Raw genomic sequence first — 14,728 nt, 5'->3', positions numbered from 1 at the left:
CGGATGGAAAGACGGATGGAAGGACGGACACACACAAGAGGCTGTGCGGAACTACCGCTTTACCACCCGGCTCTTCGCATCTCCCGCCAGCCCGCCCGGCCCCGCCTCCCGCCGGCCGCTCCACTACGCCAGGTACGGGGGGTGGAGAGCCAGGGGAGCAGAGCGCGGCCACTGAGGCGCCTCTTCTCCCGAACCGCTCCGTGAGCGCGGACAAACGGCCGGCCAACCCGCCTCGGGATGCGCTTGGAACCGTGACACGCGAGGCGCCAGGACGGCAATTCCTCCCCTCTCCTCCCCCCGCGGCCCAGCGCCATGGTTCGGCCCGGCCCCGCCCCGCCGTGGCGGGAGATCGGAGCGCGGCTCAGCGCCGTTTTGGCGCGCGCTCCCTGCGCCCGCGGCCACCAATGGCAGCAGCGCGGGGATCTGAGCTGCACGGCGACGGTATTTACTGCCTGCTTATGAGAAGGGGACGGGCAGGTAGTTCGGGTCATCGCAGAATCCTTGGGTTGGAAGGGACTTTAAAGATGATCCAACACCCAGCTCAGCCGTCCAAGGTTGCAAATTACAGCAGGAAAAACTCACACTATTTCCCAGCAAACGTTGTTTAAGCTCTTAATTACGTTTGTTTGGGATTTTTTGCAAAGCTGGGCTAGACAACGGGCACATACACCTGCATGAAATCCCAGCAGAACTCAGAGCTTTGGAAATGAAAGCCCGCTCACTGCCAGCCTGCTTTTTGGGAGACGCACCAGGACAGACCATGCATCTTCAGCCAATTGCAGTATAAAGTAGTTTGACATCTCAGCAGGTAGCTGGATTGCTTTGAGGTTTTTATACCCCATTCCTGCTAAGAATGTATTTATAAGTGTCTTTATCTGTTTAATTATGCTGTCCAGGTGGAGCATTGGTATAGCCAGCACTCATGACTGAACCCAGTAATGTTTAGGGAAGATGTGAAGGAGCAGCGAGTTCTCTTTCCCTCACCTCCTGCTTTTTTCTCCCTCGCATTTTATACACAGGTCCTGCACTTTTCTTCTCTGCAAGATCTCTGTTGTAGAATGTCTCCAGTCTGCCTCCCTCTGTGCACTAACAGGCTGACTTTGTGTTCAGCAGAACACTAAGATTTGAAAGCAGTGCAACTGAAGTGATCTATCTTGGAAATTCCTTTCCCCTTTCCTCACCTTGAGCATTAATGCACAAGAGATACAGTATTTGTAAAAGAAACAAAACAAACAAAAAGCTGTGCTTGCTTAAGAATGTTTCTGCTATGCTACCACTCTCCCACACACTGCCACAGATAACAATGAACTGGAAGAAGGACATGCTTGAATTTCAGTAGAGGTTCAAAACACATAGAAATCAAACCCATATTCCCCATCCTTGCTCTGAGTTAATGGCACATTTACCTGAATTCATCCAAACTGCCCAGCTATAAATCTAGAAGCCCTACAGCAGCTAGTATAGCACTACAGACATGTTAAATTCAGCTTACCAAGCAGAACTACCTGCTTTAACACAGCGTTAGGATTACACCTGCTTTGCATCATTCCTATCCTTGACAGCAAAGAAAATCTGTCACAAAAACAGTTTCTCAGCTCAGTGGGAATTTCAAGGGAAGGAGGTATCCTCGTCACTGTGACCTCAAAGCAACAGTTCAAAAATAAAAAACAGAAGCAAAGCACACAACCTGTGGCATTTCAGAACACTACTGAAGGACTGCTTCTACAAGCACAGATAACACATCTGTAAACTGACCCTTCCAGTGGATGCATGCCAGTAGGAGATGTGTGTCACTTCTCAGAAGAAATCTTAAGTGGTAAAGCTTGAAGTTTATTTTTGCGTACAAACTGGATTTAATTAAAACTGATAACATTAATGAAAAGCTATCAAATAATCTGGAGATGGAATGCTAGATTCAGGCTTTGCTTACCTGAATTATAAATCCTTGAATCAGATAGCTCTGGGTAGATAAACAACAGATAGATTTAACTGCTCTATTTAGATGGATAAAATTTATTAATTAAGAGGCATTAAAACGGCTCTACATCCAGTGGCAGCACTGCATGGGACAATATCAGTAGACCTCAAACCTTACCTGCTCAGCATCCTTCCTAGCACTTGTCGTGCTAGCAGTTTGTCCAGATGCATGGAACCTGGATTAGGGAATACTTCTGCCCAAAATATAACCACTACAGGCAGACTGGTTATTCTGCTTCTAATTTAAGAATCTTTTAAGAGCTGACAAATTACAAATCCTATGGATTTGCATATGTATATCTGCTGCAGATCCCATCCATCCCAGAAAAAAGCTTAAGGGCTCTGACGGCTGAGCTAAAGCATTTCATGACAGCCTATTACTCCCAGCTGACAGCTCATCCACTCCACAAGGACACCTTTCTTATGGCAGTGAGACCTGGGGCCCCAGCTGCTCCCCACCTTCCACTAGGCTACATGCAAGCTCATGACAAGATGTCAGAACTGAGGGGTTGGACACAACCTATATTGTACTGTAAACCCCTTCTGAAGAGCATTTTTCCTCCCCCTTCCAGCAGGAGCTAACCCCCACTCCTCAAAAACAGCCCTGAAGCTAACAGAAAGACAACTGAACCCACATATTCCTTTTATAATGAAGCACTAATGACAACGCTGAAAGCAGACTAAGAGGCATTTCAAAGGTTAAAGACTTTAATTCCTCTGCATAAAGACAATATGCCAAAAACAAAAAATCACTCATGTTTACAATCATCATAAAACACATGGAAACATGCATGCTGGAACATCATCACTCTTAAATAGTACTTCAGTACTGTACAGATTTGTTCCCTGTATACACACGCCATGCTGTGGTATGTGACTGAGCTATCTTGTATTGGGACTCCACTGACTCTTAAGCATAAGCACAGATGGGTGAGTCCCAGATGCTGTAGGAAATGTAGAGGACAAGCCTCACCAACCTGCAGGCAGCCTCCTTTCACCCCCCAGTGGTGAGAAGTTGACTAATTTGACTTCTAGGTACCAGAGGCCTCACATTCTTCCTATGTCTGGGCAAGCACACAGCCAGAAGGACATTCTTACTACTGAGCAGCAGCTGCCACCAGTCCTAATATACTACTGAGCAGCAGCACACATTCCCCTATATATTGAGTCTTTTCTTCATTTGGAACTAGCAAACTTGCTATACATAACCACTGTAGCAATTTCTATACACTTGATAGGCTTTGGTGAAGACAAGCTCTAGCTCACTGCAGTAATGCTGTATACAGTCAAGTTTTCTTGATGCCTTGGACAAATGAGAATTGTATCTGAAAATCTCAAACTAGCACAGAAGTTCTACAAAACTCACTTGAAAGAAAGCTAAGCAACAGCTTGAAGTAATGGTTTGGAAGGAACTGGAAGTAGTTTCCAAGCAGCAGCTTACTGCTTCAGCAGAACAGTGGATGTCTGGCCATGGGAGTACACTGCCAGTCCCACAAGGTCACTGTGCATCATCTCAAGGCCACAGTTCCTGCAGTGGCATTATGAAGAGCCAACTAACAATGGCAGAGCTGAACCACTGTAGAAAGACAATTAATAGCTCTAACAAATGTACGTATCCCACTGCTTAAGTCACAAAGTCTGCAAAGAAAATATACTTTACCTGACACATAGTTCTAATCTAAACTCCATTGGAGTCACAGCCCTTACTTTAATGTTTGGTGCACATAGAAAAGTAAAATAAGGGAGAGTCAACATTATCACAGTTTAGCCAGGACACCCCATGCCCAAGCAGCTCCAAACCTGCAAATACTGATGATTCTCATTCATTTCCTGTAACAAGAGTAGCCACTGACCTCATCATCTTATCCCTTCAGCAGTATTGGAACTTACATCAAAGTGGAATCCAGGTATTCAGACCACATGGCTGTTTATACAGTTTCATCCCCTCAAAGAGAAGGTGCTGATTCTGATAATCTCTCTTTCTCCCTTAGGCAGATGCTAGATTAATATGTATTACCTCAGAGAACGGAAAATAAGTCAAAAAGATGATCATGAAAAGCTAAAAGCAATTTGCTTTTAGCAACTGAAGAGAAAACTGGAATTATCTACATTGTTTTGAAGCAGTTCACCAGGCTGGATACACAATTCTGGTCCAGTAGAGAAAACAAGGTTTAACTCCTTGATTCAGCAGGTGGCATTCTTCACTCTGACTCAATATTGGACCAATTTACTAGCAAAATGTTAGTTCATTTTAAGCAGCATGATCTCCAAATGGCAACAGCAATACAATACCCATCCCTAGAAGTAGCCTTTACAACATGATGCACGTCATTTGTCAACACAGGTAATAGAAACGTCCTCACAAAAGCTTTAAGGAACAACCATCATCATCTTAGGAAAATCTGAATAAAATCAGAGGTCTTACAGTCGAGGCAGAGCTTGCAGAAGACAGTCTATCCTTAAAGAACTGGAGAAGCCTAAACAAAGAAACAACAGTATTTTATAAATACAATGTATCTAGTCATTAATGGCAAAATATTTACTCTCTTAAGCTGTGATGTTACAGAAGAGTATTGCAGGCTGAACTTAAAGCCTAGTGTAAAAGATTAACTCATAATGTCCAGAAAGAGTTAAAGACAGCATTAACACTTTGAGAATGTAACTTACAGTAAAAACAGAGTATTACATACTGAACTAAATTATTTGCAAATGACAAAATGAAGAAGTTGAGCCTCTTTTCCAACCCCTTACATCATCTTCACCTAAACACTTGTTAATTCACAAAATACATTCCTTTTAATTCTAATTAGCACAATCCTGATGTGTTGTATTTTTTTTTTCCTTTGAAAACTAAGCATACTTTCAACAGGATAAACATGTAACTGCAAAGCTGATAAGTATAACTGACTATCCCAGAAGACCAGAAAGGCTCTCAAATTCCATTATGGATGTATGCTTTTTTTTTTTTTTTCACCTGCATGTTTCACCTTGTGTTGACTGCACAAATGCTGACTGTAAATCTCTTCCTCTTTCAGTGCAGAACTTAGGAGACTGCACCAGTCGTCCAAGGTTTGATCTGCTGATTTCAGACTATATCATATTCTTCAAATCATTTTCTGTCGCAGGAGAAAGTCCTTCTTTGATACTTCTATATACAAAGACAGACTAAATATTTACAAATATTAAATTAGCACTTTAGAAAAATAACATGTTAAGACTTAATTATATTTAAAGAACTTAAAATCACTTGAGCCAATAGAAGAAATGTTATTAGAGACATCTTTTTGTTAGAGCTCCACCTGCCTTTTCCTCACACTATTAAAGGAATACAAAATTTAAGTTGTGTAAAACCAGTTGGGCGCCACATTCCTAGTAGTTTTATTATGCAGAATATTCCAGCCAGTGACTGTTGAAGACATTTACATTCTATTCCATGTCATGTAGATCAAGGACAATCAAATTACATAAAATGCAATGCTCATAAAAAACTCAAGACAGAATCCATCTTATTAATGCATTAAAAATCTATAGTTCAAAAGAAAACTTTCAGTGAAATCTGTTGCTGCAAACACACAGCTGTGACTGCATCACAAAATATTAAGAGGCAGGTGGAGGATAAAATGCATTATGTTTTTTGGCTGAACAGATAAATATTTCAGTTCACCAAGCCCAGTGTATTAGATCTTTTATGGCATTGAATTAAATATAAGAGGATGGGATGGAATACTGATCATAGTAACACAACAGAAAAACAAACTGATCTACTTGAACAGAACCACTGGATTCTCTTGAACTGTATGGGATACTGAATGGGTAAAAGTCATCACCATCAACTCACCATGGTATTTAAATTTTTTTCCTCAATACTCTATCTTCAGTACTTCCCCATCCCCTTTCAGGATGCTCTGACCGATGTCCTTTGAATAAACTGCTACAAAGTTTAAGCCTACAAATAAAAATCCACACATTTTCCTTCTGAATCTCTATTTCAGTTCAAAACGACTAAGTAGCTTAATTACAATAATACTCTAATATCAAATACAACATGTGTTTTACTGTAATAATCTATAATAAGAGAACATTAAGGATAGAATTTTACCATACACCACACGAATTAGTGACTAAGACATCCCTAAAAATAAAAAATTCATTACTATAGAAGTTTGTTTTGGAGTATGGCAGTAACACAAGCATGCTTCTAACTTAATACATGAAAAAGCCTGATTGGCAGGCTGTGTTTTATACCTCTCCAGCTGGCAGTCTGACTCTCTGCAAGTATTGCTATCAGGCAGAAAGATGCTGGTGTTGTTCTGACTGTTCCATCCTGAAGAACAACTGGTGGGAATGGGGTCACTGCATAAAAAGAAGTAACTGTTATTTTAACTGTCAGCTGCAAAACTGCTTCACTTCTGAGGAGAGAGTTTTCAGTTCCTGGCCACAGCAAGTGAGAAGAAAGTAACAACCACAGGGCCCAGTGCTGCAAAGTGCCATTGTTTTCCATAAGGGAGCATGGGAAAGTGGCTTAGCATTTTGCAGCTTCATGGTAGAAGCAGCAGATGGGGAATCACACTGGGAAAAGCCAGGTAAATTCTAAGAAGAAAAATAACCAAACATGCTACATGCTGCAGAAAAGAGAAACAAACAAAACAGTACTAAACTGTGAAGGGAAAACAAGGTTTAAAAAAAACAAACAAACAAGGACAACATCATCACTGTGCAAGCAATTTAACAAAGATCATCATTATGGTATTTACCTTTTCATTTCTATGTTGTGCTGTACTGTCATTACTTCATCATTTTCACCAATTTTTTCCCAATCTGAGCACTTAGTAAAAGCTTGCTGATGTCCTGACTCTGTAAGACTAGAAAGAAAATGAAAAGGTTGGAAACCATGGAGCTTTATATCATTTCTCTTAATTCTTCAGAAGATAAGGGAGCTAAGTAAAGAAAAAACACCTGTATTCATATTCTTACTGAGGCTAGGGAGAAGAGTCTATAATCTCCCCAGAAGTTAAATCGTTTCACTTTACTTATGGTTGTGACATAACTTTGTCTGGAGCTATGCCACACTCTCCTTTACTTCCGGAGGGCTGGAGCACTTCTCTTAGCAAGAAAGGCTGAGGGAACTGGGGATTGTCTAGCTTGAAGAAGAGAAAGCTCTGGGGAGACCTCATTGAGGTCTTCCAGTACTTGACAGGCGCACATGCATAGGAGGGGGTGCGACTGTTTTCACAGTTGATAGTGATAGGACAAGGGGGGAATGGTTTTAAAACTAAAATAAAATAGATTTATTAGATATCAGGGAGAAGTTTTTTACTGAGCAAGTGATGAGGAGCTGGAACAAGTAGAGGCTAAGGATGCTCCATTCCTGGAGGTGTTTAAGGCAGGTTGGATGGGGCTCTGATCCCGTACTTGACCGACCAGCAGCCCAGCCTACAGCAGAGGCATTGGGCAACTTGATCTCTTCTAACCAAGCCATTCTATGACTTTGTGATTTGCCCCCAAGTAACCAATGTTGTATCCTTTGACAATAAAGCTTTGTCAGCTTTGCAGTGACATGTGCAATTACACAACTTATTGCTTCTGGCATTACTTCCTGTCCTTATTAAATTGTACACATTTTTAAAGAAAATTAAAGCTACTCGCAAGTGGAGAGAAATTCCAGTTATATTCCAGAGTCAGTTTGTAATACGAATTACAGCATCACTTTATACCACATGCAGAATCACTTCATACCTTTCCAGAGCATTGTACATATGCACATAATGGTTTTTGCCCTTTGAAACCATGGAGGAGTCAGAATTGTTTCGTTTTCTGCGTTTCCATACTGGTGAAGAATCAGGAGAACAGGGACTACAAAAATAAGATGTGGATTTTACACACACATTGTTTTTCATCTGCATTTAAATGCTTACCAGAGTTTTGTAAATTAATGGCATATGGGAAGATTGTTTCTTTGGGGTATGATTCTTCAGTCATAATAGAGGAATACTGAAAAAAAATGGCTGAAATTTGGTAACCATTCCACTGTATTTTGAAAACAGAACCGAGTCACAATCACACAAGGAACTGCATAACTATTTTCAGCACATATAACCCCCAAAGTATCTCAGTAGGCAAGTAAATGCACAAGGTGCTTTACTTCTACTCTCCCTGCTCTCGTGTAGACAAACACAATACTGTTAATAAACAGTGAAGCAGAAAGAACACTGCTTTCTTTAGCTATTACTATGAAGTTCTGTAACAGGCCTAATTTTTCCTGCATTCAACTGTCTGCAATAGACTACATTCTACAATGTAAACACCAAACAGACTCAGCATTAACTGTTCCCCTCAGACTTCTCCTACAAAAAAAAAAAAAAAGGAGGAAATACAACCTGACAGCAGCAGTGTTATTTACTTATTGCAGTAAGTTAATGACAGAAGTTATATCTCGTACCTCTCTGACGTATAGTCTGTCTGGCTGCATTGATCTTCACACTTAATTCTATACTGCTTTTCATCAAATACAGTGGAGCCAGAATCATTACGATCTCTGTAGAACCATTCTTGGGAACTACCTGAGGGTTCTGTACTCCTAGAAACAGGAAAAAACCTGGATTTAAAATACTACTCAACTAGCTTACTCTCTAAAAAGAAAACAGTTAAGCCGCACTGGTTAATAGTTAATCTCAAATAACATCTAAATGGTGCAAACACCTGCAGCTTTCACTGCAGTTCAATCACAGCATAGCTAAAAACTACACTGCAGTTATTAGCAGTGCTAATAAAAGTATATTTGCTTATCTCTTCCTTATTTACTAGTCCAAAACTTTCAGGTGTTGTGAGTGAAGCCAGCTTTGTTACACAAATTCAAAAGTATGAGAAGCTTAAGAAGAAATTCCACCTTGAATAGCAGGATAAGGGGAAATGGTTTTGAGGGAAGGAAGATTTAGGTTGGATGTCAGGGGGAAGTTCTTTACAGAGAGAGTGGTGAGGTGCTGGAACAGCTGCCCAGAGAGGTTATGGATGCCTCGTCCCTGGAGGTGTTCAAGGCCAGACTGGATGGGGCCCCGGGCAGCCTGGTCTGGTATTAAATGGGGAGGTTGGTGGCCCTGCATGTGGCAGGGGGGTTGGAGATTCATGATCCTTGAGGTCCTTTACAACCCCGGCCATTCTGTGATTCTGAATACAACTACCACTCAGGCAGAGAGCACAGAAATCTCTTTAATCTTAGAATTCTTGAATTCTCTTATTTACCACTATTATGGAAGAATGGCTTTAGTGACAACAGAAAAAGATGGAAAGGTTATCAAAGTCAAGGAACATCAGGCAAATTTCTTTCTAAGTCTTTCTCCTTCTAGAGAAATGATTTTACATTGCACTAACTAGTGTAAACACGCAGGGGAAGACAATGTATTATGCAGACAGATTGAACTTCTTCAAAGCATCTTACTGGAAATAAATTTAGACTAAATAAAATACCATCTCGAAGATCAATAGAATTCAAATGGGAAAGATTTTCAAGTGATTCTTCCCATTTCTGAGCCTGACATTTTTTCTCCCCTGCCCTCCTTGCTCCCAGTTAGTATTACTCTAACAGTTCTGTGCCATAAGAGGTATGCTGACTGATTCACCAGTACATACACTGGCTGCAGATCCCAGGTTTCCTCAGTAGGAGGATCCCATGCATGCAGTGCTATCTTCCACAGCCTGATTTGCTGGTCCCAAGATCTACGGCTGTATTTCTTAAATTTGTTTGGTGTTCTAGGATGAACTCCTGGTATTCGCTGATTCCTGTAAATACACAGTAACATTTATATTTCAAGACATGACTTTTGTTCTTCAAAAAAATCCTGTTCATCAGATAAAGCAAGCCTCAGTAATTTAATAAATAGCTCTCCTATTTTTTAACACCTGAACTGCAATAGGCACACTCTAAAACATTGTTTACAACAGACAAAAATATGATACAGACTGGATGATCATCCAGTCTAGCAAGATGTCAAAGCATTGTGTTTTAGATTTATGTTTAAACAGTGTTGGTAAGACACTAATATTTTGACTGCTGTTGAAGGTTGCTGCAAGGCTTTCTGATCTAACCTCACTTTGCTGAGCTCCCTCCTGCAGCCATTAAGGTGAAGGCAGGTAAGAAGCTGGGATGAAAAAATAATTGTGACAAAAGCAGTATTCCATATTATATAACATGATGCTTGGCTATTAAAAAAAAATAGTGACAGTTTAAGAAGGGGAGGCATCTTACAAAGTGAGCACTGTTCAGAGCATGGCAGGGTATCAGTCTACTTGTGAGAGGCAGTAAATGACTGCCTTTGTATCCACCGTCTCCCCTATTCCCTTCACCTATTAAATTTCACTCTTCTCAATCCACTCTCCATCCCACTGGAAAAGAAGTGAGCACAGAGTTGTGTGGGTACCTGGCTGCTGGCAGGGGTCAACCTCCAAGTACACCCAGCACAAAATAATACCATTTCTAGTCCCACCATACTGGAGTTGTCTTTATGCTTTGGGTGGGGGGGGGGGGGGGAACATATTAGAATCACGCTTTAAATCAAACAAAGCACTGTAAGTGGATTTTCATAACAATTTCACAGACTGATACACTTAGCCATATCATTCTGTCAGATAAACAGGTCCCTGCTAAGAAATAGTCTTATTAACTATTTTAAATGCTATCCAGATTTTTTTTTTTTAAAATAGTGAATTCATGTTTATTTTCCTGAACGCTGTCTCACCTTTCCTATTCTTCACCTATAATTTAACTTCATGGAAGATACAATCATGGTATTGCAAAATATTGTTATACTTACAATACCTGCTGTTGATTTTTACTCATTGTAGTGGAAATGCTAAGTCACAGCTTGAATCAATGACTGAGCACCTGGTGGGAAGGCATAGCCAACCCAGGGGAGCTCAGGTGCATGCAATGTACCTGAGTGACCAGAAGGAACAGAGCCAGGATCCATCCCTCCCCAGACCTCATTTAAGGGTAGGCAGAGGAGATGAGGGCATCTCTTGCTGGAGATCCTCATCTACTAGAGGCCTCTAAAGGTAAGTAGCTCTTTTTCTTCATTTTTGTGTCTGCAGCTGCTGCATTTGGGCACATTCTCATTTGTTGTAGCCAAAGACTTTGCCATCCCACTATTATCGTGGTACCTTCCATCTGTTATAGCATTACAGTCATCTAGTTTCATCTTTCAACTTTTGATCAACAGGAAGCTTACAGAGCTCCCTGCATTGCTTGGCAATATTCACAACAGACTCTTAGAGGCTGAACATAGAGAAAGTTGGGCAGCTCTAAATAGCAAGTCATTACAAAAGTAAAACAACACCTCTATAAAACAATCCCCAAACAAACAACAAGAATGTTCACATGTTACTGCTGAGTAGCTTCTGAATTCTAATAGATCTGCAGTTAGCAGAGGGGGCTGACTGCAAAGTCTTCATTTTAAGTTCCAGAATTCACAGATGTTAACTCCTGAGCAAGAATGACTGAAAGCATGAAATCCAAATTCTGATTTCAGTTAGTTACTGACTAACCACTAATTGGTCACCAATATTTAAATGCAAGGCTTAATTTATTCCTTACTGAAGTATCTTTTCTTATAATCCATTAGCTTTGTATTGGCCTAGCAGCAGGCACCAGAAAGGTCAAAGGGAGCAGATGAATACCAAATTTAAAGCATGTTTGCTATTATAGGAACAGCAATACACAAGTGCAGCATTTAGCTATAAAGTTTCCCTAAGTAAATAACTCCTATGCAAAAAAAGCCCAGCTTCTTTTTGAGGAAAGCAAACTACAGCTGTGTGCTGGCCTGCAGACACATCAAGGAAAGGAAAAAGGAAGTTCATCTGGAAATGTGCAACTTACTTTGGAACTTCTTTAATATATCTGTCATAAGCAAGTGTGTTCTTTCCAAAATTGATCTGTTTCTGTCTTCTCCTCAGAACCACTTCATCTGTTTCTCTTTCAGATGGGGTAGCAGAATCATTTGAAACACAACTTAAAAACAAAAGTTAGAATGAAGTTGAGAAGCACTTTAATAGCTTTACAAGTCACATAAAAACATAACTGCAGGTACTCTGACAGTACAAGCAATGTTTACTTCAGTAGTTTACAGAGCTGAAAATTGTGCTAACCAACCCAACCATTAAAACCAATGAGGTTTCTAAGTTTATGCAATTGTTCACACTTGTAATAAGTAAACATATATTTGTGCTGCCTTATAAGGAGCTTACAGATAGTGCCACAACAGGGAAATAAAGCATGATTATTGGCACACAGCAGTTTCCTACAGATATTATATATTTAAAAAAAAAATTTCAACTCCACAAAAATGGTAATATAAAGACTTGAATGGCTGTTTCTCTTTCTAAGCCAAGAAGGTTGTTTTTTGTTTTTCCTTTCACTATTTTGTTATGGAAAGCTGTAATGAATATGCAATTAAAAAACCAAAAAGAAAGAGTTTGAAATCATTACATGAACAGCTTTGTAGATGAAACTTCTCATTGCTATTCTCTCCTTTAGGTTTCCTCAGGCTTGACGTGAGACAGCCTGGTTGCATTTCAAATCTCCATTAATGCATGTGAAGTAGTTGAAGATCACAAAACAGTAACTTAATTATTCAATACCTACTTTGTCATTTTTTTAGTAGATGTCCTCATTGCTTTTCCTTCTTCAATTCCACCTTCCCAGTTGGGGCAACTAGAAAGAGGCCTAGAATCTCCTGGTGTTATAGAGCTGGAAAATAAGAAGTTTGTATGAGCTTCTGTTGCTCGTAACAAACTTCAGCAGAGGGCAAACATAGTTTCTGCCACAAGTGTAATGCCCTGAGTGTACTTCTACCTTATTTCAGTTCAAATTCAAGCAAATCATTTTAGCTTAAATCACCTTCTGCAGTGACAATTAACTTCATTTTGTGGAATAAGAAAACAGTCACAAGGAGAACTTTACATCAGAACACAGACCTGACAATCTCTTACATATACTAGCTTAGCCACCGCAAATGTTTCCTTGTACTGCAACTCCATCAAAGACAACAATAAATGGAACTACTTGATTTAAACAAACCTTTCATGTATTCCTTACCTCTCCAGCCAGTGGTCTAAATGGCCATATTGATACTTGTCAAATGCCAAAGAATGTGAATCATTCCAGCTTCTACATTTCTGCTCTTGATGCCAACACCGTGGATGATGCACAGAACTGGAAAATAAGCATTTTCATCAGGAATCAAGTCATAAGGAAACATTCAGTGCTGATTTTGAAAACCAAACATAAGCATCATCATTCACAGTTACAAAATGCTGATTAATTTGGCAAAGAGATGTGTGACTTTGTGCCAAGCTACTCATTCAGGTAACAGGAACTTAGAAAATGTATTAGACAATGCAGTTACTGCAAAAGTGTCTTTCACTGCTGCAGTTAAGACATCCAAATTCTAAAATAAACTTAACTTCTGGAAAAGCAGAACTACCTTTTCTGTTTGCAATAAGGGTCAGCAGTATTTATGGAACTGCTGACGTGCCAATATTCAGACAGGCTTATGTCACCACTTCATTTACACAATACTGCATACATCACTAAACTCTTGGAAGAGGCAAACTTAAAAAATTGTCAGTTTTGACATGGGAAATGGCGTGATTAAGGAGAAATAGGTCAAACAGTAACAGAAAAACACTTTGATATTGGAAATTCTTCATCAGATGCTACATGGAGCCCTCACAAGTAAGCACTAGAGCTAGTATGGGGTGCTTGAAATACACTGAAAGGACAGCCAAGGATTGCTTAAGGATTAAGTTCGCTGAGTTCTTCCTGCCTTCCTACTCAGTTCTGGCAGCTCTGTTGTTTTAAATGATTACTGACTACACACACTAGCTTTGCAGCACCTACTGACACCAGACCTGGCTCACAGGGCAAGAACTGCAATGGTGAATGAGCCTGAGAGGGGAGTCTGTGCTGTCAACTCAGGAGAAGTTGGGTTGGATATCAGGGGACATGGAACCGGGGATGTGGAACCGGCTCCCCAGGCAGTGCAGACAGCCCCAAGCCGACAAGAGATCAAGGAACATTTGGACACAGCTCTCAAGACACGGAGTTTGGATTTTGGTGCAGTGATGTGGAGTCAGGAGCTGGACTCGATGGCTCTTATAGGTCCCTTCTAAATCAGAAAACGCAGCCATTTCCATGCTGCTCTATGCACGCCGTGCCCTGCCGGGTCTCTGCACTTCCTGGAGCCAACAAGCGAGAGGAGGAAAGGATTTCGTTACTTTAATCCTGGATCAGCACTCTGGGTGTTTCCTCTCCTGGCTCACTCCGGCAGCTTGCTGCTCTGCCTACACCACGCAATTTACTCCTAATCCAGGCAAAAGGACACTTTCCGACACGCTCGCATTTTGTGAAGGCAATTAAAGGACAAAACCCTCCCCAGCTCACCCACAACAGTTAACCTCTCGATCCCCCAGCCGCGCTGCTCCCCCCAGCCCACGCGCCCTTTTCCCCCGGCACTCCCCACACATCCCCGGCCCGGAGCGGGCGAAACCCTACGGACTCGACGCAGGACCCACGCACGCCCTGAGGGAGCGAAGCTCGCACCTCAGCACACCCGGCCGCCCACAGCAGCGCCCACCTGCGCAGGCCTCCCGGCTCCCCGCCGGCGGCACGGCCCTGTCGAGCGCCGAACATGGCAGAGCCGAGCACCCCCACCGCCGCCGCGGAACATGGCTGCAGGCTCGGCGCGGTGCGCAAGCGCGG

At 41.4% G+C, this 14,728-nt stretch overlaps 1 protein-coding gene across 1 annotated transcript; it reads right to left on the bottom strand.

The window, feature by feature from the left end:
• Nucleotides 1-2,667: 2,667 nt before the first annotated feature.
• On the bottom strand, nt 2,668-14,728 carry LOC100546401 (histone RNA hairpin-binding protein-like). Its single transcript, XM_010710627.3, has 12 exons — nt 14,604-14,728; nt 13,064-13,180; nt 12,611-12,715; nt 11,846-11,977; nt 9,604-9,753; nt 8,417-8,554; nt 7,714-7,830; nt 6,732-6,839; nt 6,223-6,330; nt 5,816-5,923; nt 4,952-5,142; nt 2,668-4,454 (listed from the first exon to the last, which is right to left on the bottom strand). Exons 1-10 carry the CDS (start codon nt 14,657-14,659, stop codon nt 5,824-5,826), a joined length of 1,131 nt encoding a protein of 376 aa, XP_010708929.1. The 5' UTR covers nt 14,660-14,728; the 3' UTR covers nt 2,668-4,454; nt 4,952-5,142; nt 5,816-5,823.

Source organism: Meleagris gallopavo, chromosome 4 (assembly GCF_000146605.3).
Source record: "Meleagris gallopavo isolate NT-WF06-2002-E0010 breed Aviagen turkey brand Nicholas breeding stock chromosome 4, Turkey_5.1, whole genome shotgun sequence".
NCBI classification, from domain to species: Eukaryota; Metazoa; Chordata; class Aves; order Galliformes; family Phasianidae; genus Meleagris; species Meleagris gallopavo.
This window is presented reverse-complemented; position numbering and strand designations above follow the sequence as displayed.